Source organism: Danio rerio, chromosome 12 (assembly GCF_049306965.1).
Source record: "Danio rerio strain Tuebingen ecotype United States chromosome 12, GRCz12tu, whole genome shotgun sequence".
In the NCBI taxonomy this organism is placed as follows: Eukaryota; Metazoa; Chordata; class Actinopteri; order Cypriniformes; family Danionidae; genus Danio; species Danio rerio.
The window spans coordinates 45,771,677-45,795,221 of NC_133187.1; the positions used below are offsets into that span (position 1 = coordinate 45,771,677).

The following is a 23,545-nucleotide window of genomic DNA, read 5'->3' on the forward strand; positions in this document are numbered from 1 at the left end:
ATGTTTTAAACAGCGCATGCCCTTTCAGCCACAACCCAGTACTAAAAAAACACCCATACACACACTCACACACTACAGCCAATTCAGTCTTTGGACTGTGGGGAAAACCGGAGCACCTGGAGGAAACCCACGAGAATACAGGGAGAACATGCAAACTCCACACAGAAATGCCAACTGACCAGCAACCTTCTTGTTGTGAGATGACAGTGCTAACCGTGCCACCCTAATTTTACAACACATGATGGATCATTTATAAAAGAGCTATATGATTAATATAGGCGTTTTTGCATTGGTTGGGGTCCCCTAATTTCCTGGGGCTCTGAAGCGGCTGCTTACCTCAATTATTGATTAAGTCCGCCCCTGACCGCTACTGCACTGGAAATAATGCTGGGTTCCACATAACTCTTTCATGTTGTCCCAACACAAATCGATTAAGTTAACCTAATCATGTTTACAAGTTTAGGTGGACTGAACTAGTGTTGTCTCGAAACTGGAATCTGGTACCAATCAATACTAAAATTTTAAAAAGGTCCATTTGAATTCCTTCATGTTGTCCCAACACAAATTGAAAATTTTTGTGAAAATTTAGGTGGATTAAACATACAACAATTAAGTTGTCCCTAAAAAACCCTCGAGAATTGTGTTGATTCATCTCATTTAATTAAGTAGTTTGAACAAGCAGCAAAGAATCATGTTTAGAGCGTGTCATATTAATTATGAATCATAAACGTTAAGCCCAAGGCTGCCTCGTTCATGTGCCCTGTGATAAAAGCATGATTGTAAAATAGAAGGACTTCTGTACTGTCAGAAAGCAGGATTTTTTGTCCTCAGAGTGAATAAACCCCACGTCACGCTCTTTATGATGTTATGAAGTCCGATATAAACGCCATGACAACACGAGCAGCTGTACAGACGATTACTTTATGGCTTTATTGCCCTCCTGGTGATGGAGTTCCATCATAAGCTCATCTGTGATCAGATGTACACACCTTACCTCCAATCCTAGGCCATAACAGGGAAACACTTGATGCTGTTCTCAGGTCAGTGACAAAGTACAACCGATGCAACAGCATTTATTACTCCTCCAGCGCCAACCAACACCTCGCCTATTCCCAAGTTCTCCAGTTTCCAGTCACAACGCGTCAAGAGCGACAAAACTAGGAGGAAAAAAAAGACAATATTTACAAAATGCCGTCTAGTAAGAAGCTGCTGCATTTCTTGTCTAGTGCTTTTCTCTGTGGTGCTGGAGTGGCCGTGTTGGGTTATGGGATGTCGACGAACTGGGCCTCGGCCTCTTTGGAATGTGCACCACTCGACAGTAAAGAATTCAATGGTTCCTCCCATCTCGAAATCGGACTTTTCAATGGCACGGAGTCCAAATTCAAGTGTCCCAGGATTGACAAACTTGGACAAAATGTTAAGGGTGAGCATCACACAAAGAATATGATTCATTTCCTGCATGCTACAATGAAAAAGCTTACGTAAATTAGCAATTTTTAGCATTTGGGGATTCATGTTTTAATTGTTTTCATTTTATTTCTGCTTTTGACTTGCAATATGGGATGTTGATTTTCCTTTTAACAATTTTTAACCTTGAAAAGTTGAAAAAATAGACTTTTAAAAACATTTTTATTAGGTTAAAGTGTTATATCGCATGGGTTGGTGTATATTACGCTATAAAAACTGCCAGTTCACAAACTTATTTCTCTATATTCATTCATTCGTTTTCCTTCAAATTAGTCTCTATTTCAAAGGCCAACTTCCAGCATATGTTTTACACAGTGAATGCCTTTCCTGTCGCAACCCAGTACTGGGAAACACCCACACACACACAATTTCATACACTACAGCCACTACAGCCTCTGGGGGAAACTTGGGTAACCGGAGGAAACCCACGCCAACATGGAAGAACATGCAAACTCCATATAGAAATGTCAACTGGCCAAGCTGGGACTCGAACCAGTGACCTTCTTGCTGTGAGGTGACAATGCTAACCGCTGAGCCATTGTGCCACTCTATATTTCTCTATGTATTATTTATAATACATTATATTAGTTCAAGGCGACGCAGTGGCGCAGTAGGTAATGTTGTCGCCTTACAGCAAGAAAGTCACTGATTCGAGTCCCAGCTTGGCCAGTTTGCATTTCTGTGTGGAGTTTGCATGTTCTCCCTGCATTCGCATGGGTTTCCTCCGGGTGCTCCGGTTTCCCCCACAGTCCAAAGACATGCGATACAGGTGAATTGGGTAGGCTAAAATTGTTCGGTGTGTGTGAGTGTGTGTGTGAATGTGTTTGTGGATGTTTCCCAGAGATGGGTTGCGGTTGGATGGCTGCGTAAAAATGTGCTGGATAAGTTGGTGTTTCATTCCGCTGTGGCAATCTCGAATAAATAAAGGGACTAAGCCGACAAGAAAATGTATGAATGAATGAATATTTTTTCAAACTACTAAAGTGTATAACAAGAGTTGAACTTTCAACATCAAAAGTCGACAGAGCAGAGATCAACACACCATAATGCAATTGACAACAGTAAATAAACAGTTATATCATATTGTTAATCAACAGCTATATTTTACAGTGTAGGTTATGCTTTTTTATTACATTTATTAGTGTAATGCTGAGTTGTTTCCATTCCTTCCATTCCATATGGACAAACCCAACAGTTTGCATGGGTTTATAGGGTTAGTTCACTTAAAACTCAATATTCTGTCATAATTTCTTGACTCATCCTTCATTTGTTCCAAACAAAAGAAGATATTTCTAAGAAAGCTGAAATACAGTGGACTTCCATAATGTTTTTAAGCGGTTTTCAGCTTTCTTCAAAATATCTTCCCTTGTGTTCAAGCTGTTAAAGAAATTCAAAAAGGCTTGCAATTACTTGGGTGTGAGTTAATGGTGAGCAAATGTTCATTTTTGAACTTGGGCTTGGGTTTGTCTATATCTTACAAAAAAAAAATAAATAAATAAAATAAAAAAATGTTTGTTTTTTATTTCAGATTTGAATATTTCAGTGGTTTTACTTCACATTTTTATGTTTATTTAAATTGATGCCATTTGAAAATAAGTTCTTCTGACAATTTACGAGTAAATACCATCTATACTTTTCATATATTTTTATTTATTTATTTATTTATTTTTTTTTTTTTGGGGGGGGGGGGGGGGGGTGTTCACCTTTATTGGATAGGACAGTAGAGAGTATTGACAGGAAATCATGGGGAGCAGAGAGAGGAGAAGGATCTGCATAGGACTGCGAAGCAAAAATCGAACTCAGGTCGCCGTGAGCACCGGAGTGCATGTGTCGACGTACTAACCACTACACCACTGGCGCCGACACTTTTCACATTTTCATTTGACGAAAATTTGAATGTTACAACACTCTGAAATATGTTGCACAGCCCAACATTTGGTCAAATATTGACAAACCCAACATTGGGATGATTTTTAAATTCTAATTTAAAGGACACTTTCAAACCTAATGGTTGGGTTTGTCCATATTTGACCCAACATTGGGTTACAACAACCTAGCATTTGTGAAACCGGCACTAAATATAACATTGTCTTTTAGTCTGGACCAAAATAACTAAGTTAAACTTCATGAAACTAACTTCCGTTTAATAACAAAATATAACCCCAATAATCTATTTTACTGAAAGATATCATGCAAATTATTTAAGCAAAACTATGCAAAATATAATAGTGTTGGGTTGAAAATAATAAAACAGCAGATATTGTTCTAAACGAAGACCAATAGTGAAGTGCTGTGTGATTCAAACACATGTAAACTTGACAACTGACTTTATACATTTGCCATCAATTTTAAATTGATGATGAAATGTTGTAATACGTCAATATCTGAGTGCCAATGCTATTTGGATTAATGTATATATCTAAATACACTGATGTAATTTAAGTATCCAAACAGCATTCGATATTGTGACATTAAAGCCAAAACGAGTAGCAAATGAAAGCTAAAGCACAATTAAAATGATAAACTAGCATGACCTTTGGAATTACCAGGAATTTGAACCACCATTTCATATAAAATGCATGACAGGTTTATATTCACTCTTAAATAATCAAATTACAGAACTGTCATGGGTTTTCCAAATAACCCTGAAGAACTTGTGAAGAACTTTAAATATAATTTTGAAGCACACTTTATTTTAATGGACAATTCTCACTATTAGCAAACCATTAACTGAGAGTATTAGCTCAATAAACTACTGATTTGCTTCTTATTAAAAGTTAGTAAGGTAGTAATTGGGTTTAGCTATTGGATAAAATTAAGGATGTAGAATAACACTTACTTAGTACTTAAGTTTACTAAGTACTAATAAACAGACATTATTCTATTTAATTCAATTCAATTCACCTTTATTTCTATAGCGCTTTTACAGTGTGTAGACTGTGTCAAAGCAGCTTCACATAGAAGATCATAGTAAATTGAAACTGTAGTTCAGTTTTCAGAGTTTAAGTTCAGTTCAGTTTGGCTTAGTTCATTCATTTTCTTCTCGGCTTAGTCCCTTTATTAATCCGAGGTCGCCACAGCATTCACACACACACTTATACACTACAGACAATTTAGCTTACCCAATTCACCTGTACTGCATGTATTTGGACTCTGGGGGAAACCGGCGCACTAGGAGGAAACCCACGCAAACGCAGGGAGAACATGCAAACTCCACACAGAAACGCCAACTGAGCCGAGGATCGAACCAGCAACCTTCTTGCTGTGAGGCGACAGCACTACCTACTGCGCCACTGCGTCGCCCTTGCTCAGTTCAGTGTGGTTTAATAATCACTACTGAGAGTCCAAACACTGAAAAGCAATCCATTGATGCGCAGCTCTACAGATCCCAAACCATGCAAGCCAGTGGCGACAGCGGCAGGAAAAAACTTCACCAATGGCGAAAATGAAGAATTAAAAAACCTTGACAGAAACCAGGCTCAGTTGGGCACGACCATTTCTCCTATGGCCAAACGTCTTGTGCAGAGCTGCAGTCTAGGCACCGGAGGCTGGAGAATGCTCGACCTAAGTGAAGACTCGTCTGTCCCTGGAGCATCACAGGAATCATTCTCATGCTTTCCACTCCTCCGTGACTACCACAGTAGCTAATCTGGATACGGCCTGGTCCAGGATTATGGAAACCTTGGGATCATCTCGTCACTGGTCTTGCATTGAATCAGTGGCGCTGCATAGTCTGAGGGCCTCAGGATGAATATCTCCAGATGGAAATATAAAATGAAAATAATTAGCGTAGCTGCTGTTCATAGTGTATATAAAGGAGATGCAGAAACTTGCGTGGAGCACATACATGTATCATACTGCTAAGTGATTCACTGTGTGGATGCTTTGCTAAAAATATAGGTCTTTAATCTAGTTTTGAATTGGGAGAGTGTGTCTGAGCCTCGGGCATTATCAGTAAGGCTATTCCAGAGTTTAGGAGCCATAAATAAGAAGGCTTGACCTCCTTTACTCGACTTTGCTTTTCTAGGTACTATTAGAAGCTCTGAGTTTTGAGATCTTATCGAGCGGGTTGGATTGTAGCGAGACAGAAGGTTGGTTAGATAAACAGGAGCTAGATTATTTAAAGCTTTATAGGTAAGAAGCAATATTTTAAATTCAATACGAAACTTAACAGGCAGCCAGTGTAAGGAGGATAAAATTGGGGTGATACGATCATATTTTCTACACCTGGTAAAAACTCTGGCAGCTGCATTTTGTACTAGCTGAAGTTTATAAATAAAGGATGCAATATCTTAATAATAAGCAGATAATAAGCCAGTGATTACTAGCGAGAATTGGTACTTAAACTAATGTTGCCCATTTTTGTAAGGAAAAGTTTGAGAGGATGTAAACTATTCTTAAATCGATAGAAGGCACTGAAGAATCTATGTTTTTATATTTAAAAAATTACCAATAAATTTGTTGTTCGCATCAACAATACAGAATAATTTCAAAATAAATGTAAACTTTCTTTTCTGTCCACCCTCCACCCCAGTCCCACCTTCTCTAAACAGAATACTTAAATGGATATAGTTGTAAGACATTGAGCTGATGTTGGCGACGCGGTGGCGCAGTAGGTAGTGCTGTCACCTCACAGCAAGAAGGTCGCTGGTTCGAGCCTCGACTGGGTCAGTTAGTGTTTCTGTGTGGAGTTTGCATGTTCAAGTGGGTTTCCTCCGGGTGCTCCGTTTCCCCCCACAGTCCAAAGATATGTGGTACAGGTGAATTGGGTAAGCTAAATTGTCCGTAGTGTATGAGTGTGTGAATGAGTGTGTATGGATGTTTCCCAGAGATAGATTGGTTACAGCTGTAAGGGCATCCGCTGCATAAAGCGTGTGCTGGATAAGTTGGCGGATCATTCCGCTGTGGCGACCCGAATTAAAAAAGGGACTAAGCCAAAAAGAAAATGAATGAATGAATGAGCTGATGTATAAAATAAGAGGACATGAACAAGTAAATAAGAATCTTTATTTTTAAGAATACGCCGAATTGTCGTTTTATTTCAAAATCGATGTTTGTGCATTCTTCATCTACATGCATATACTTATTTCTCCCCAAACTTTATAGGATTTCCCAATAATTTACAAATATCTGCATCCCAGGCTCATTCTTATTATGTATCCCTATATACATTTCTGCAAAGCACCAAATACGTCACAGGAGCTACGTTATTTTGCAGTTTTTGTTTTCACTAATCCACCAGAGGCCGCTGTGTATGCTTTGAGATCTTAAATTTCTCTCTTGAATGCCATTCGCGCATGCTGTTCTTGTTTAAATCTACCAGAGACCGCTGTTGACTGACTGACTGACCAATCGACTGACTCACCCCCTCCTTCAATAAACCCAACCAATAGTGTTTTCAAAAGCACAGATTGACCAGTGCTCACCCTCATTCCCTAATCCCAACCGAAAATGTTTTCGAAAGCAATTCAGAAAAAGAAACGCCCTCATGGCCGCCTAATTTTTACCACATCTTTAGATTTTACCACATTCTTACCCTGTTATTTACTTGCTTATTTTATTTTTGGCTTTTGTTTTTGTCTTACCTGCTTTCTGGAACTGTTCTTCATTTGACTTGAACCCTGTCATTGCGGTCAACTCTTCTCTGCGTCTTAAGTCCGGCGACGTACACTACAAGCCACTGGACAAACTAGTAACAGTAAGAAAGATGTCCATATGTAGGTGTGCGGTAAGCTGCTAGCGCAAAAAGGAATGACGTCATACCGCCTGTAGAATTCATTTTAAAGATAAAATGCAGCCAAATGTACTTCTGGCTACATAATTCAGGATCTCCAAAAATGTATATAGGGCTACGTTTTCAGAATGATCCAACCCAGGCTCATTGTGGAAACGTAGTCCCGCGGACGTTTCTGGAGACCGCGGAATACATCCCGGTGGGTATGTACGGCTGCAGTTTCTGTTTTTGCGAATCCGCGAGAGGCCGCTGTTGTCCGCTTTTTCGCACCTCAGACGCCTCTCGCGGGCGCGAACTTGCGTGAACCCGCCGGAGGCCGCTGTCCGACTGACCGGATGATTGACTGTGCGACCGGCCAATCGGCCGACTCGCCCTCCTCCTTCCCTGAACCCAACCAATTTTACCAATCGACCCGCCCGCTCGCCCGCCCGCTCGCTTCCCTAAACCCGAGCAACAGTTCACAAAAGCCGTCCAAAAAAATAAAAGCCCTGATTTTTTTTTTTTAGTCCACCGCGTTTTCGGATTTTGCCGCGTTCTCACCCTGTTACGAAACTCGTTCACTTAATTTTTGGGATTCTGTTTTTGTCTTACCTGATTGCTGGAACCGCTCTTTCCCGGACTCGAAACCGGTCGCCGTGGTCGACTCCTTTCTGCATCTCAAGCCTGCCGAGGTACACGCTGAGCTGAGTGGACAAACGGGTTGCAGCGGGGAAGCCCTCCACAAGGAGGTAAGGCAAGCGCGAAAGGGAACGGCGTCACACCGCCCCGCAGCGTTTGCTTGAAAAAAATAAACGCAGCCGTACGTACCCCCCGGGACGTATTCCGCTGTCTCCAGAAACGTCCGCGGGACTACGTTTTCAGAATGAGCTTGGGTTGGAATGATCCTACGTTGAATGTCTCACATTTTAGAATATTAATGTACATTTTGACATAGAGAGAGAAAAGCAAATTAAACAAGGATCTAAAATGGTTGTCAATTTTGGACCCCCAAAAAATATGTATCTACATGAATATTCTAATAGTGTTTTTCTCTTTTCTGTCTCTTAGTGTTTGATCGTCTGGCCAAATTATCAGGAGCTCCGGTTATTCTGCACGGTCTGGTGGTGATTCTGTTAGCTCTGGCTCTTCTGGGCTCTGCGGGCAGTATTCTGGTCACACTGTATAACAGCTTCAGTAATCCATATCAGACCTACATGGGACCAGTTGGGCTTTACACATGCAGTGGGCTTAGTGGTGAGAAAACACACACTTACACTTTCGACACAATCAAAGATAATTCAATCTCATTGCTGTTTTGCGTGCATTTGATTAAATGACAAGAAAAAGTGCCTAATCTGAGATCAGGACAGTAGACAGCTTGGTGCATGGGGTTAGGGCTGTCATTGACAACATTAATAGACCATTATATTTTCATCATATATAGGCCATGGTTGTTATACTGACCCAGTTAACATTTATTTTCATGCACAACACTCTGTGTTCGCCATGTAAGAATAAAAAAAAAACATATCAAATGCTTGCCGTAATCCTAACTCTTAAATGCGATATGGTCATTTAAATGATGTGCGCACAGGTTTCACTTCCACTTCCGAGTGCAGCTCATGGCTGCTGTCACTGTGAGAAAAACACATACATGCAAATCAAACCTCCCGCACGGCCCTCAAACGATCGCTCTGTGCAACAAACTGAATGTTATTTACAACTTTATTACCTGTTATTCACAGCCTATGCAAGTTCTGTTCTCTAAAGTAGGCGTCATGCGTGCACACGCGCACGTTCTCGGTAGTAAACAAACATTGCTTCAGCTCACGTGTGATTTCGTAGCCGTGAATAAATCATTACATGAAGACAGAAATGACATTTCTGGGTGAATTATGCCTAATAAATACAATATGTGACACTTTTAACGCCATATGAAGGTCTCAATGTTGCAGTGAAGACTTGTGCGACTGCCTTGCTTTTCTCCTGAACTTGAAAATATAATTGGCTGAATCGTAGAAAAGCTGAATTAAGATCGTGTGTAGGGTCAAATCGACATCCTGATTTTTTTTTTATTAATCGTGCAGCCCTAATTATGAAATTTAAATACTGCATATCAGTGAGATTTTAAGCACAATTTTAGCTGAATTAGCTTGTTGCGTAGTCATAAAATCATAAAAAAAATTATTAATAATTATTGTTATTACACAATTATTGTTATTACACAAGTTTGGTATTGGTATGTCATTCCCAGTTAACAACTGGAAGTAATGCAGGATCATCCGGAAACTTCGACTCAATGAATACGTTCAAATCTATATACTTACACATCCTCAATACATAACATCTGTAAATGACCTGTTTTCTGTATTTTTTTTGCTTTTGAATTGCTTTAACCTCTTCAAGGTAATTTTTACATGCATTTGTTTATTTCTCTTTGCTATTTGGGCTTATTGGAACCTACTGAATAAAACCTAAGTATCATCTTTCGATACGATGTACTTTTAGAGAAAAATTATGTCCATATATGTGGACCCGTGGTGCAAATTTACATAAAACCCTTTTCATGACTGTTTTTAATGCATATATAACCTTTTTTTACAACATGTTTTTACTATTAGAGATTAAAAACCACATTTTTGGCCCATTTTGGACAGCTAAAAATAGTGTTTGGGACATTTCATACGCTGCACAACAGTTGCAGGATGACGCTGTATGTCTGTAACATAATATAAAACATTCAAAGTATTTTAAATAGCCACTTAAGAGCTAAAATGTGCTGTCCACATATGTGGCCACTATAGCTTAAACATTGCTCCAACAACTTTTGATGTGGAAAAGATTGAAAAAGTGACTTTTATTGTAATTTTTAATAGTTTTAAGTGATATATAGTCTGTATTGGTGTTTTAGATTATGTTACAAAAACCAGGTATATACAATATATTCTTTCAAACTACTAAAATTTCAATAAAAGCCACTTTTGTACTGTTCAGTTACAACTGTAGAGTTGAATTTTGACATCAAAAGTCAACAGAGCACAGATAAAGCACCTATAATTCAATTTATAATCACACATAAATGGGAAACATCCTTGATATTCAAAATACAGAAACTGTTAATTAACATATTCATGTTTTACAGTATTTCGCTGCTTTTTAAAAATGTTTAGTTATAAAAATTTTGTTTTAGTTAATAACTAACCTGTTTTAATAATCTTTGTTTATATGTTGTCCAGTATTTATGACTCATATATATGACTTTTATTGTCATTTTTAATAGTTTGGAGTGATATTCAGTCTGTATTGCTGTAGTAGATTAGGTTACAAAAACCTGGTAAATGAACAGTTTTTCTTATTTCTAGGTAAATAATTTCTTATAGCCCCTGCAATAAATTGTTTCAAACTATACAAATTTCAATAAAGTCACTTTATTAAACTGCAGAGTTGAATTTTCAACATCAAAAGTCAAAAGAGCAGAGATAAAAGCAGCTATATTTCTATTTATAATCATAAATATACAAAAAACACCCTTGAAATTCAAAATACAGAAACTGTTCATTAACATATTCATTTTTTACAGTATTTCGCTGCATTTTTAAAATGTTTAGTTATAAAAATCTTGTTTTAGTTAATAATGAACCTGTTTTAATGATCTTTGTTTATGCTGTCCAGTATTTATGACTCATATAAATGACTGTTATTGTCATTTTTAATAGTTTGGAGTGATATACAGTCTGTATTGCTGTAGTAGATTAGGTTACAAAAACCTGGTAATTGAACAGTTTTTCTTATTTTTCTTATTTCTAGGTAAATAATTTCTTATATCCCCTGCAATAAATTGTTTTAAATTATAAAAATGTCAATAAAGTCACTTTATTAAACTGCAGGGTTGAATTTTCAACATGAAATAAGCAGATATAAAAGCCCTATTTTAATTTATAATCACACATAAATGGGAAACATCCTTGAAATTCAAAATACAGAAAATGTCAATTAACATATTCATTTTTTTACAGTATTTCACAGCTTTTTAAAAATGTTTAGTTATAAAAATCTTGTTTTAGTTAAAAATTTACCTGTTGATGTTGTCCAGTATTTATGACTGATATATATGACTTTTATTGTCATTTTTAATAGTTTGGAGTGATATTCGGTCTGTATTGCTGTAGTAGATTAGGTTACAAAAACCTGGTAAATGAACAGTTTTTCTTATTTCTAGGTAAATAATTTCTTATAGCACCTACAATAAATTGTTTAAAACTATAAAAATGTCAATAAAGTCACTTTATTAAACTGCAGAGTTGAATTTTCAACATCAAGAGTCAAAAGAGCAGAGATAAAAGCACCTATATTTGTATTTATAATCATAAATATACAAAAAACACCCTTGAAATGTAAAATACAGAAACTGTTCATTAACATATTTGTTCACAGTATATTGTTGCTCTTTTAAAAGGTTTTGATATGCAAATCTTGTTTTAGTTGCAGGCTTAAATCATAATGAACCTGTTTTAATGATCTTTCTTTAGGTTGTCCAGTATTCATGACTCATATATTTGACTTTAATTGTCATTTTTAATAGTTTGAAGGGATTTACAGTCTGTATTGCGGTAGTAGATTAGGTCACAAAAACCTGACAAATAAACAGTTTTTCTTTTTTCTACATAAATAATTTCTTAATTGTTTCAAACTACTAAAATGTCAATAAAGTCACTTTATAAATCTGCAGAGTTGAATTTTCAACATCAAAAGAGCAGAGATAAAAGCACCTATATTTTAATTCATAATCACAAACATAAAAAAAAAACACTCTTGAAATGTAAAATACAGAAACTGTTCATTAACATATTTATCTTCACAGTATATTGTTCTTTTTTAAATGTTTAGTTATAAAAATCTGGTTTTAGTTGCAGGCTTGAATCATATTAAACCTGTTTTAATGATCTTTTCTTCCCTTTTATGTTCTCCAGTCTGTGCATCCGCTCTGTCGCTGATTTTCTACGTGTCGAACGCGTATGCGGGTGAGATGTTCGAGACTCTGGTAAAAGCCGACGAGGCCAACGTAATGCTGCGAAAAAATGAAATTACCTTGCATTTGGGTTTCTTTCTCCTGATCCCGTACATCTGTGTAAACTTGCTGGCTATCCTTGTGGTCTATTTGTACGTCCACGCCATGTACACACGCCGCAAAGAGCAGGAGAAACCAACAGAGGACGCGCCCATAGACATCATGCTCTTCTAAAGTCAGAAAACAGCACAGGAGCTGAAATGAGTCCATTATTCTCAAACGGTAACATTAATGTGAACTGCAGAACTGATCTCACGAGAAAACGTAAGTATTTTACGTTTTGGCAGTTTAGTGGCTAATTCGTACGAATTCGTACGAGTTCAGTCGTAAGAAAATGTATGATTTTAAAAAGGAGGCGTGGCACCTAACCCCACCCCTAAACCCAACCGTCATTGGGGGATACGCAAATCGTACTAAAATGTACGAATTAGATTGTACGAATTTGTACGAATTAGCCACTAAATGAAAAAGTTACGAATTGCCGTGAGATTGTGTTGGAACTGCAGAACTGAACTTTGTTTATAACCATAAAATTGTATTCATTATATATCAGTGTTTCCCAACCCTGTTCCTGAAGGCACACCAACAGTACACATTTTCAACTTCTCCCTGATTAAACACATCTGAACCAACTTATCAGTACATTAGAGACACGAAAACCTGAAATGATTGGGTCAGATAAGAGAGACATCCAAAATAAGTAATGTTGGTGTGCCTCCAGGAACAGGATTGGGAAACACTGGACTATACATATACACTAAAGCCCATTAAAAGTCAACACAGGCTCATTGTGAATACGTAGCCCTGTATACATTTCTGGAGAGCATGAATTATGTAGCCAGAGGTACAATTGGCTGCATTTCATCTTTAAAATGAATGCTATGGGGTGGTGTGATGCCTCTGACGGCTTCTGTTTCTTCTCGCGCTACCATCCGACTGCTTACATCTGTATGGACGGCTTTTCCAAGGTTACCAGTTTGCCCAGTGGCTCGCAATGTACATTAGCAAATGGGAGATGCAGAGTGGTGTTGACAGGGACGACAGGGTTCAGGTCCAAAGAAGAACGGTTCTAGAAAGCAGGTAAAACAAACACAGAAAGCAAACGATTAAATAAACAAGTAAATAACAGTGTGAGCATGTTGTGAAATCTGTAAATGTGGTAAAAATCAGGGAAGTTTAGGGAAGTGGGTGGCTGGATCAATTAGTGCTTTTGAAAACACAATCACTTGGGTTTCGGGAAGAGAGTGGGTGAGGGTATTGGCTGGTTAGTTAGTCAGTCAGTCAGTCAGTCAGTCAGTCAACAGCAGCCTCTGGTGGATGTACATGAGAACAGCAGGTGCAGATCTCAAAAAGTGTTTACAGCATCCTCTGGCGGATTCAGAAAACCAAAAATTTAAAAAAAAAATATACCTCCTGGGATGTATTTCACACTCTCCAGAAATGTATTTAGGGGTGCGTATCAATAATGAGCTTGGGTTGTGTGAAGTAGTTGGACTCAGATAACAGTGTCTTATAAAATATACGCTTATGCTATGCATCTTAAAGGGATAGTTCGCACAAAAATGCACATTTTATTACACTGTAAAAACATCCCATGTCGTCCCAATGCAAATTGATTACGTTAATAGGTTTTACAATGTTAAGTTGATTGAACATAAAACCTTAAAGCACCCCCCCAAAAAAAAAACAACTCAAGAATTATGTTGTTTGAGCTCATTTTAAATAAGTAGTTTGAACAAGCAGCAAAAGTGTACTATTTGCATTTATTCATTTTTTTTATAAATATATTTTAAAAACTATATGTAACCATTGACTTTCATAGTATTTGTTTTCTTTAAAATGTATAATTAAAAAAACTTATTTTTTTTGTTTCTAATAAAGAAGTCAAAAAGGTTTGAAACAAGTGAAGTTTGAGTGAACGATGACAGAAATTTCTTGCTAATTTTATTTTTTATTGGCATTTAATAAGACCATACATTATAGTACGCAGAAAAAATAATATAAAAATTAAAAGATGACTCCTTAAATTTACAATGTTTTTTTTTAAGGTAAGTGGATGTAAACAATTTATTTGGGCTGAATTTAAACCAATATATTAAGTTGAACTTTAATAAATTTAAAGTGTTTGTTTAAATACAGCCCATATTAAATGATTGCAACAATTATGCAGGAATCTTTTTTTTCAGTGTATATAATACAGATTAAGAAAACTTACAGACTGTCTTAGATTTTTTATTTTCCCACAATCCCCTCAAAATAAAATAAAATTAATTAATTAAAAACAAACATATCCTCGGAAAAAAAATGAGCAAGTTTACAAATAAGAGTAAATAAGAGTAGAGAGAGAGATGAAAAGATCCCTTTAGGTAGTCAACATTTGCACTCTTCAGTAATTTACTGTGTATTAGAGCTGATGTCAACAGAACAGGGTAAGCCTCTGATATAGTCTAGAATTGTCATTTCTGAGTGAACTATCCCTTTAAAAATCATATTCCACCTAATGCACACATTTTAAGTGTTCAGATATTGTATTTTTATGGGCTACAGCATGTATTTTCTTGCACTCATGTTCAAGAACGATAACATCAAAATATTGTACAAAACATGTTTTATAAATTTCACTTTATTGTCCTGCTTTTTCTAATAAGAATGTGATATCTTTGTATGACGTGAAACTGCTTAAGGAAAGTGAGCCAAGTTTTATATTTTGTATTGGATGGATATTTTAAAATATGTTGTGCTTTTATTTATCTGTTTATTCATAAGATGCTATTAGTAATATCTAATTATCAGTACATTTTACTTCCGCTGTTCAAATTACTGTATATATTACTGTAATTATTACAATAATTAAAATAATGAGTAATGAGGATCTTGTGTTCAGTTTTTTAGGACTTCAACATTTAATGTCTGTTAGTTAATCATTGCTCACTCAGAGATTATGTATTTTAAAAGGCATTGGAAAACGGGCTGATAAAAACGAATGGCTCACTAAATTGCACTGATGGATTTTTATATAACAGATTATATCCTATTACAGGAATGCCAGGTCATTATGAGTCACTTTATGACGTCATTTCCCACAATCACTGCATCAACTCAACCTTGACCCTTAGACTTTGTGAATATTCTCGTCTATTATTTTGATAAGAGCTGCAGGGTGTGATCTGAAATTCAGCCAGCAGAGGGCGGCATAATCTCAGAAAAAAAAACTTTAACTCGGATAAACAAACTTGTTTTTGTGCTCCAGTAAATATGAAGTTATTGAATATTAACTGTTTTTAATCCTTTGTAATGTTAAGAATGAACAATGGGAAACACCATTGCTCCATCAATCCAACGGCGCACATCAAAGCAAGCTTTAAAAGGATAGTTCAACCTAAATTTTTAATTCTGTCATCGCTCACTCATTCTTGAATTGTTTCAAATCAGTTTCTGTTGTTGTGTTAAACACATAGGAAGATATTTTATAGAATGTTGGAAACCTGTAACTATTGACTTCCATAGTAAGAGAAACAAAAGTTATGGAAGTCAGTGGTTACAAGTTTTCAACATTTATCAAAATATTGTGTGTGCGTGTGTGTGTGTGTGTGTGTGTGTGTGTGTGTGTGTGTGTGTTTGTGTGTGTGTGTGTGTGTGTGTGTGTGTGCGTGTGTGTGTGTGTGTGTGTATGTGTGTGTGTGTGTGTGTGTGTGTGTGTGTGTGTGTTTAGTAGAACAAAAAAGCTCAAACTGGGATAGAACAATTAAAGTGTGAGTAAATGATGACTGAATTTTTATTTTCGGGTAAACTATCCCTTTAAAAAGCAGATGAAGTTTAGTTCTGAGATATTCCATCTAACTATATAGATCTAATGGCACTATTTCATAAATGTTTGTTAAAAAGTGTCTTCATTTATACTCAACTGTAGAGTTTTTATCCTGAAAAGTTATTAATAAATTTTCTTCCAGTAATGTCAAGAAGTTCACGTCACTCATTTAATAATTTTACCCTCAAATGATAAAAAAAATTGCAGAAAATTAATTCAAAGTGAAAATGTTTAAGTTTTTCTCCCTAAAATGTTTTTTTTTTTATATATATATATATTTTTAATCTTTAAAAATAGCATGTAAAGGAGAGCATTTGCATTGGTAAACATTTGCATAACTACGATAAAGCTTCAAATGTTTTGAATATTCAAATAATAATAATAACAATAATAGTAAAACACAATAAATGAATTCAGAGTATTTTTTTTTTCTGAAACTATTATTAATTTTTTTTTAAAAAGCATTCCATGATGTACACTCATAGAAATAAAGGTATGTGAGCTGTCACTGTGCTGGTACAGTGTTCAAAAGGTACAGATATGTACCTAAAAGGTCCATATTAATACCTCAAGGGTATATATTAGTACCTAAAAAGTATAAAAGTGTTTCTCTTAAAATTTTAGGTACTAATATAAACTTTTGAGGTACCAATATGGACCCTTTAAGTACAACTGTATACCTTTTGAAAAGGTACCACACCAGTGACAGCTCTCGTACCTTTATTTCTGACAGTGTATACAAAAAGATAAATAGTCATGTTTTGTTCACATTCGCATTAAAAATGAATGCATTTTTTAAATGTTTTGAATGTTCAGAGAAAAATAATAAAATAAAGAAATAAAAAATAAAAGTTTTTTAAAACCCAATTTTTCTTTTCTCCATCATTTTTAGTAAATGAAGAAACGTAAAAAACATGCACATTTTTTCACCTTTGGACTTGTTCCAAACCAGTTTGAGTTTTTTGTTAAACACAAAAGAAGATATTTTGAAACCTGTAACCATTGACTTCCATAGTAAAAGAAACAAACCCTAGAGAATTCAGGATTCAAACATTTAACAAAATATAGTTTGTGCATGTGTGTGCGTGCGCGCGTGTGTGTGCGTGCGTGCGTGCGTGCGTGCATGCGTGCATGCGTGTGTGTGTGTGTGTGTGTGTGTGTTTAGCAGAACAAAAAAGCTCAAAACGAGTTGGAACAAATGAAGTGTGAGTAAATGATGACTGAATCTTCACTGTTGGTTGAACTATCCCTTTAAAAAGCAGATGAAGTTTAGTTCTGAGATATTTCATCCAATATATATATATATAATGGCAGCTAATTAATAAAGACTTGATTAAAAAATAATGTAAATGTCTTCATTTATATTTCACTGTATAGTTTGGGTTCTCAGATATCTGGAGTTCAGCTATAATTAAACTTTTTTCCAGTAATGTTAAAAACAGCACATCACCAATTTAATAATTTGACCCCAAAACTATTTTAAAACATTATCGATAAATTAATTCAGAGTATTATTTCCTAAAATTATTATTGTTTTTTTTTAAACATACCACGATGTATACAAAAGGATAAATTGTAGTTTTGTTAAAATTCCCATTAAAAATTGATGCATTTTTTAAATGTTTTGAATGTTCAGAGAAAAAAAAAATAATGCAATAAAAAACAAATAAAATGCATTTTTAAAATCGAATTTCTCTTTTCTCCATCATTTTTGTTAAATGAAGGAATGTAAACAACATTTATTCACCCTTGACTTGCTCCAAACCAGTTTGAGTTTTTGTTGTTGAACACATAAGAAGAAATATTGAAGAATGATAGAAACCTGTAACCATTGACTTCCATAATAAGAGAAACAAACACTAGAGAAGTCAATGGTTACAGGTTCAAACATTTATCAAAATATCGGGGATATCGACTGTGTGTGTGTTTGACAAAACAAAAAAGCTCAATCAGCATTGAAACAAGTCAAGGGTGACTGAATTTTCACTTTAAAACAGAGATGAAGTTTAGTTCTGGCGTGTTTGATCTTAGATATAGATAATTAGCAAACATTTGCATAACTAAGTAAATGTTAAAAATGTTTTAAACACTCAAAAATCTTTTCATCCATCAATTGTTAAATGAAAGTATATAAACGAATGAACAGACAAAGCTGTATTTGCTGCATACAATTTACATGCAGCTAAAGTCTATTTGGAGGAATTCTGACCAAATCTCTGTTGAGAAATCTGAGCTGACGCCACAGTCAGACTCAACCTGGCTCTGAACTTAACCTGATTCAACACGTGTATCTTAAATATGAAGATATCCGCTAACACGTCAACCACCATAAACAATCATTCTGTTCATAATCCTGAAGCTCTGGGAGACTCAAAAAGCCCATTTAGCATCGAAGCTGAAATCATCTTTTCCAACAGAACTGATGACATGACATATAAACTGTGGTGTATTCAATTAATATGCAGTATCCTTAAATTATTCAGTTTACTGTATATTTATGATTTATGTCAAATTAAGCTTTAGGTTTTTTATTTTATTTTTTTAATAATCTGTTTTGTATAACACATGTCTAAAGTGCATACTTTGGTTTAAAAAAAATTACATCGTCATGTCTTCTACTTTTAACATTCATTTATTCATTTTATTTTCCCTTTATTAATCTGGGGTCGCCACAGCAGAATGAACTGCCAACTTATCCAGCATATAAGTTTTACGCAGCGGATGCCCTTCCAGCTGCAACCCATCGCTGGGAAATACTTTTAACATTAAAAACAGAAAGAAAATTTGCATTTCCAAACTTTTATCGTATAATTTTATATGATGCACACATGGGGCTCTATTTTGATGGTCCATGCACAGTGCGCAGGGCGCAAATGCTTTCAGGGCATGTCAGAACGCATTTTTGCTAATTTAAGGATGGAAAAAATCCGCTTTGTGCCATGGCGCATGGTCTAAAAGAGTTATTTTCTTAATGAGTTATAGGTGTGTTTTGAGAATAAACCAACCAGAGTCTCATCTCCCACACTGAAAAAAATGCTGTCTGCAAAATTGTTGCAAACAATTTATTTGTGTTGAATTTAAACAAATTAAATTGAGTAATGTTTAACTTAATTTATTTGTTTAAATTCAACATAAACAATTTGTTTACAACCCCTTAACTTAAAAAAATTAAGTAAATTCAAGGAATCATCCTTTAATAATTTTTTTCAGTGCATTACCTTTAAGAGCCAGCTGCGTCGTGCCATAAGCGCATTTGCTAGTAACATGACGTAAAGTAAGTTCATTTTCGCTTTTGCTCTCGTGGATAGGGAAACCTCACTGCACAGACATCAATTAGCCTATAAATAATTAATTTTGTTTGTTAAGCGCAAAGATTTGTTTTAAAACTATTTCTAAATTCAGTACTAATTTCCAGTAAACGAATGAATGAACAATGATAACCAAGTGTGGTCAAAATTTCCAAATACACATGCTGAGCCCCATATTGTCTAAAACCTGAAAGGTGGGCAAATCTAAGCTTGTTTTTAATAAAACAAATATAAATATGGACATAATAAATAATACTGCTAATAATAATAACAACATACAAAAGCAAATTGAATGAACTGAAAAAGCCTTCCGAGATGAAGAAGGTAAGGCAGGGGTTTTTAAATTCATGTAGGCTAGAAATTAATATGTTTTGTAATATTTTAATCCTTTATATTTATATCCTATATATATCCTTATTATATATATTCTTAATATATTATATCTTTTTCATATGTAAAGATATTTGCGTATGCATCTTGTGTGTAGTGTGTAAGCCAGGCGCACTTTGCTCCAGACAATAGACCGACTTTGTTCTGGTCTAAAGATCAGACTATTTACAGTGTCTCTAAATAGCAACGCGCCAAATACGCCTGCTTTTTTAGACCAGAACGCCTATGGGCGCACATATGAGCGCAAATGCATTTGCTATTTAAACAGCTTGGCGCAACACCTCAAAATGACCCTTGCGCCGAGCTTAAATTAGCAAACACTATTGCGCCGGGTGTATGATAGGGCCCATGATGTTTAATATTTTATTTAATTTTATTGTAAATAAGTCTCTAGTAGTATAATTTTGAAATATGTTTTCATTTGAAATTCGTTTTCATCACGAGTATGAAGTGCATTTTAAAATGTACTGGTAAAGTACTGGGAAACGCTGGGAAACACCCATACACTCTTACATTTACACACACTCATACACTATGAGAAATTTAGTTTACCTAATTCACCTATAGCGCATGTGTTTGGACTGTGTGGGAAACTGGAGCACCGGAAGGAAACCCACACCAACAAGAGGTTTGTCACAAAACTGTTGGAATTTCTTTCTTTTTTGAACACACACACAAAAAAAAAAAAAAAAAATGTAGAAAAATGTTAGAAACCTGTAACCATTTACATCCATAGTAATTATTTTTTTCATGTGGGAGTCAATGGTTACAGCTTACATCATATTAGAAACATATGTAAATTAATCATTTTATTTGTTACAAATGAATCAAAAACATTAACTATTTGTTGGGCAGTATAGTTTTATTTCTGCAGCATTTCATTGTGAAACCCTAGATTATTATTTTATATTTTAGCCTGTAACCACTGACTCCCATATAATGAAAAAGAAAGGCTATGGAAGTCAACGGTTACAGGTTACATCATTTTGCAAGTTACAACTATTTTTTTGGGCAGCATAGTTTCATTCTTGAGTAATGTTTCATTGTGTAAACCTCAATTATTATTTGATATTTTAGTCTTTTAAAGAGAAAGTTCAACCAAAACTAACAATTGTATCATTATTTAATCAACCTTCACTCGTCACAAACATGTTTGACTTTAAATTGACTTTAGTTAAGATATTTAGAAAAATGTTAGAAACCTGTAACCATTGACTTCTGTAGTATTTATTTTTCATAATAAGTCAATGGTTACAGGTTACATCATTCAAATATGCTGATTTGATGCTCAGTTCTTATTGGCATTTTAGAATATCATCTAAATAAATAATTTTATTTGTTACAATTAAATCAAAAACATTGATTTGTTGGGCATGATAGTTTCTTTATAACCCTTGATTATTATATGTGGTCTGATACTTTAGCCTTTTAAAGGGAATGTTCAACCAAAACTAAACAATTCTTTCATTATTTACTCAACCTTCACTTGTCACAAACATGTTTGACTTTATATTGACTTTACTTTAGATGTTTAGAAAAATGTTAGAAACCTGTAACCATTGACTTCCATAATATTTCTTTTTCATACCAAGTCAATGGTTACAGGCTACATCATTCAATTATGTTAATTTTAACTTAATTATTATTGACATATCAGAATCATATCTAAATGAAGAATTTTGTTTGTTACAAATGAATCTATAACATTAATTTGTTGAGCAGTATAGTTTCTTCATAACCTTTCATTATTATTTGTGGTCTGATATTTTAGCATTTTAAAAGGACAGTTCACCCAAAATGTAAATGTAACATGTTTGAGTTTCTTCTTTTGAACACAAAATAAGATATTTAGAAAGATGTTGGAAACCAGTAACCATTAACTTCCATAATATTTGTTTTTTATACTATGGAAGTCAATGGTTACAGGTTACATCATTCAAATATGCTGATTTAATGCTCAGTTATTATTGGCATATTACAATCATATCTAAATGAATACTTTTATTTATTACAAATAACCAAAAATATTACTTTTTTGAGCAGTATGGTTCCTTCATAACCTTTCATTATTGATTGTGGTCTGATATTTTAGCATTTTTAAAGGGACAGTTCACCCAAAACTGAACTTTTCTATCATTATTTACTCAACCTTCACTTGTCACAAACCTATTTGACTTTCTTTCTTCTTCTAAACACACACAAACACACACACACACACACAAAAGATATTTAGAAAAATGTTAGAAACCTGTAACCATTGACTTCTATAGTATTTCTTTTTCACACTAAGGAAGTTAATGGTTACAGGTTACATCATTCGACTATGCTGATTTGATGGTCAATCATTATTGTTAAATCAGAATAATATCTAAATTAATAATCTTTTATTTATCACAAATAAAATAACATTAACTATTTGTGGGGCAGAATAGTGTTTACACAAAAATAAGATATTTAGAAAAATGTTAGACACCTGTAACCATTGACTTCCTAATATGGAAGTCAATGGTTACAGGTTTTAAACATTTTTCAAAATATCTTCCTTATGTGTTCAACAAAAAACTGAATCTCATTAAGATATGAGGATGAGTAAATATTGAGTACATCTTTCAATTTTGGGTGAACTATCCCTTCAAGTCATCAAAGTAAACAGTATTGAATAGAATTAAAAGGATAGAGATCTGAAAGCGGGCGTCCTCTGAGGCTCTTTGTGGGGATTATGGGGACGTTCACGCGTGACGTTTTTTCAATGGGAATCTCTCGGAGGCGTTTGGTATGCAAACACACAATGACTTACATCAGGACTGCAGGATTATCTCTGCTCCTTTATTCTCCAGCGCTGCTCTGTGTCTCTGCCAGCCACTGACTCCTGCAGCGGGTCACTCAGAGGGGGACGGAGGATTAGAGGAACACCCTCTGAAGAGCTGAAACACAACTCCCTGAACACCACTGTCACAGAGATCACACACACCTGAACATGCAGAGAAAACACACACACACACACACACACAAACTCACACACCTGAGCATGCACAGAAAACACACACACATAAACATCCACATGAGCATGCAAAGAAATACACACACACACACAAACATGCAACACAAACACAGACACACACACACACACACGCTCTCTTACAAACACACACACTACACACACACATATCTGAGCATTCAGGAAAACACACTTTCTCACTAACACAGACACACACACACACACAACTGAGCACGCAGGAAACACACACACACACACACACACACACACACACACACACACACACACACACATGAGCATGCAGAGAAACACACACACACACACACACCTGAGCATGCAGAGAAAACCCACACACGCGCACACACACACACACACACACACACACACACGCTCTCTAACAAACACACACACTACACATACACACATACCTGAGCATTCAGGAAAACACACTTTCTCACTAACACAGACACACACACACACCTGAGCACGCAAGAAACACACACACACACACACACCTGAGCATGCAGAGAAACACACACACACAAACATGCAACACAGACACACACACACACACAAACACGCTCTAACAAACACACACACTAGCATTCAGGAAAACACACACTCACTAACACAAACACACACACACACACCTGAGCACGCAGGAAACACACACACACACACACACACACACACTGAGCATGCAGAGAAACACACACACACACACACACACACACACACACACACAAACATGCAACACAGACACACAGACACAAACACACACACACACACACAC

The 23,545-nt window shown here is 35.5% G+C and overlaps 1 protein-coding gene across 1 annotated transcript; it reads left to right on the forward strand.

Moving 5' to 3' along the window:
• Window positions 1-1,038: 1,038 nt before the first annotated feature.
• On the forward strand, window positions 1,039-15,118 carry clrn3 (clarin 3). Its single transcript, XM_001340649.7, has 3 exons — window positions 1,039-1,423; window positions 8,249-8,434; window positions 12,151-15,118. Exons 1-3 carry the CDS (start codon window positions 1,189-1,191, stop codon window positions 12,420-12,422), a joined length of 693 nt encoding a protein of 230 aa, XP_001340685.1. The 5' UTR covers window positions 1,039-1,188; the 3' UTR covers window positions 12,423-15,118.
• Window positions 15,119-23,545: the final 8,427 nt, after the last annotated feature.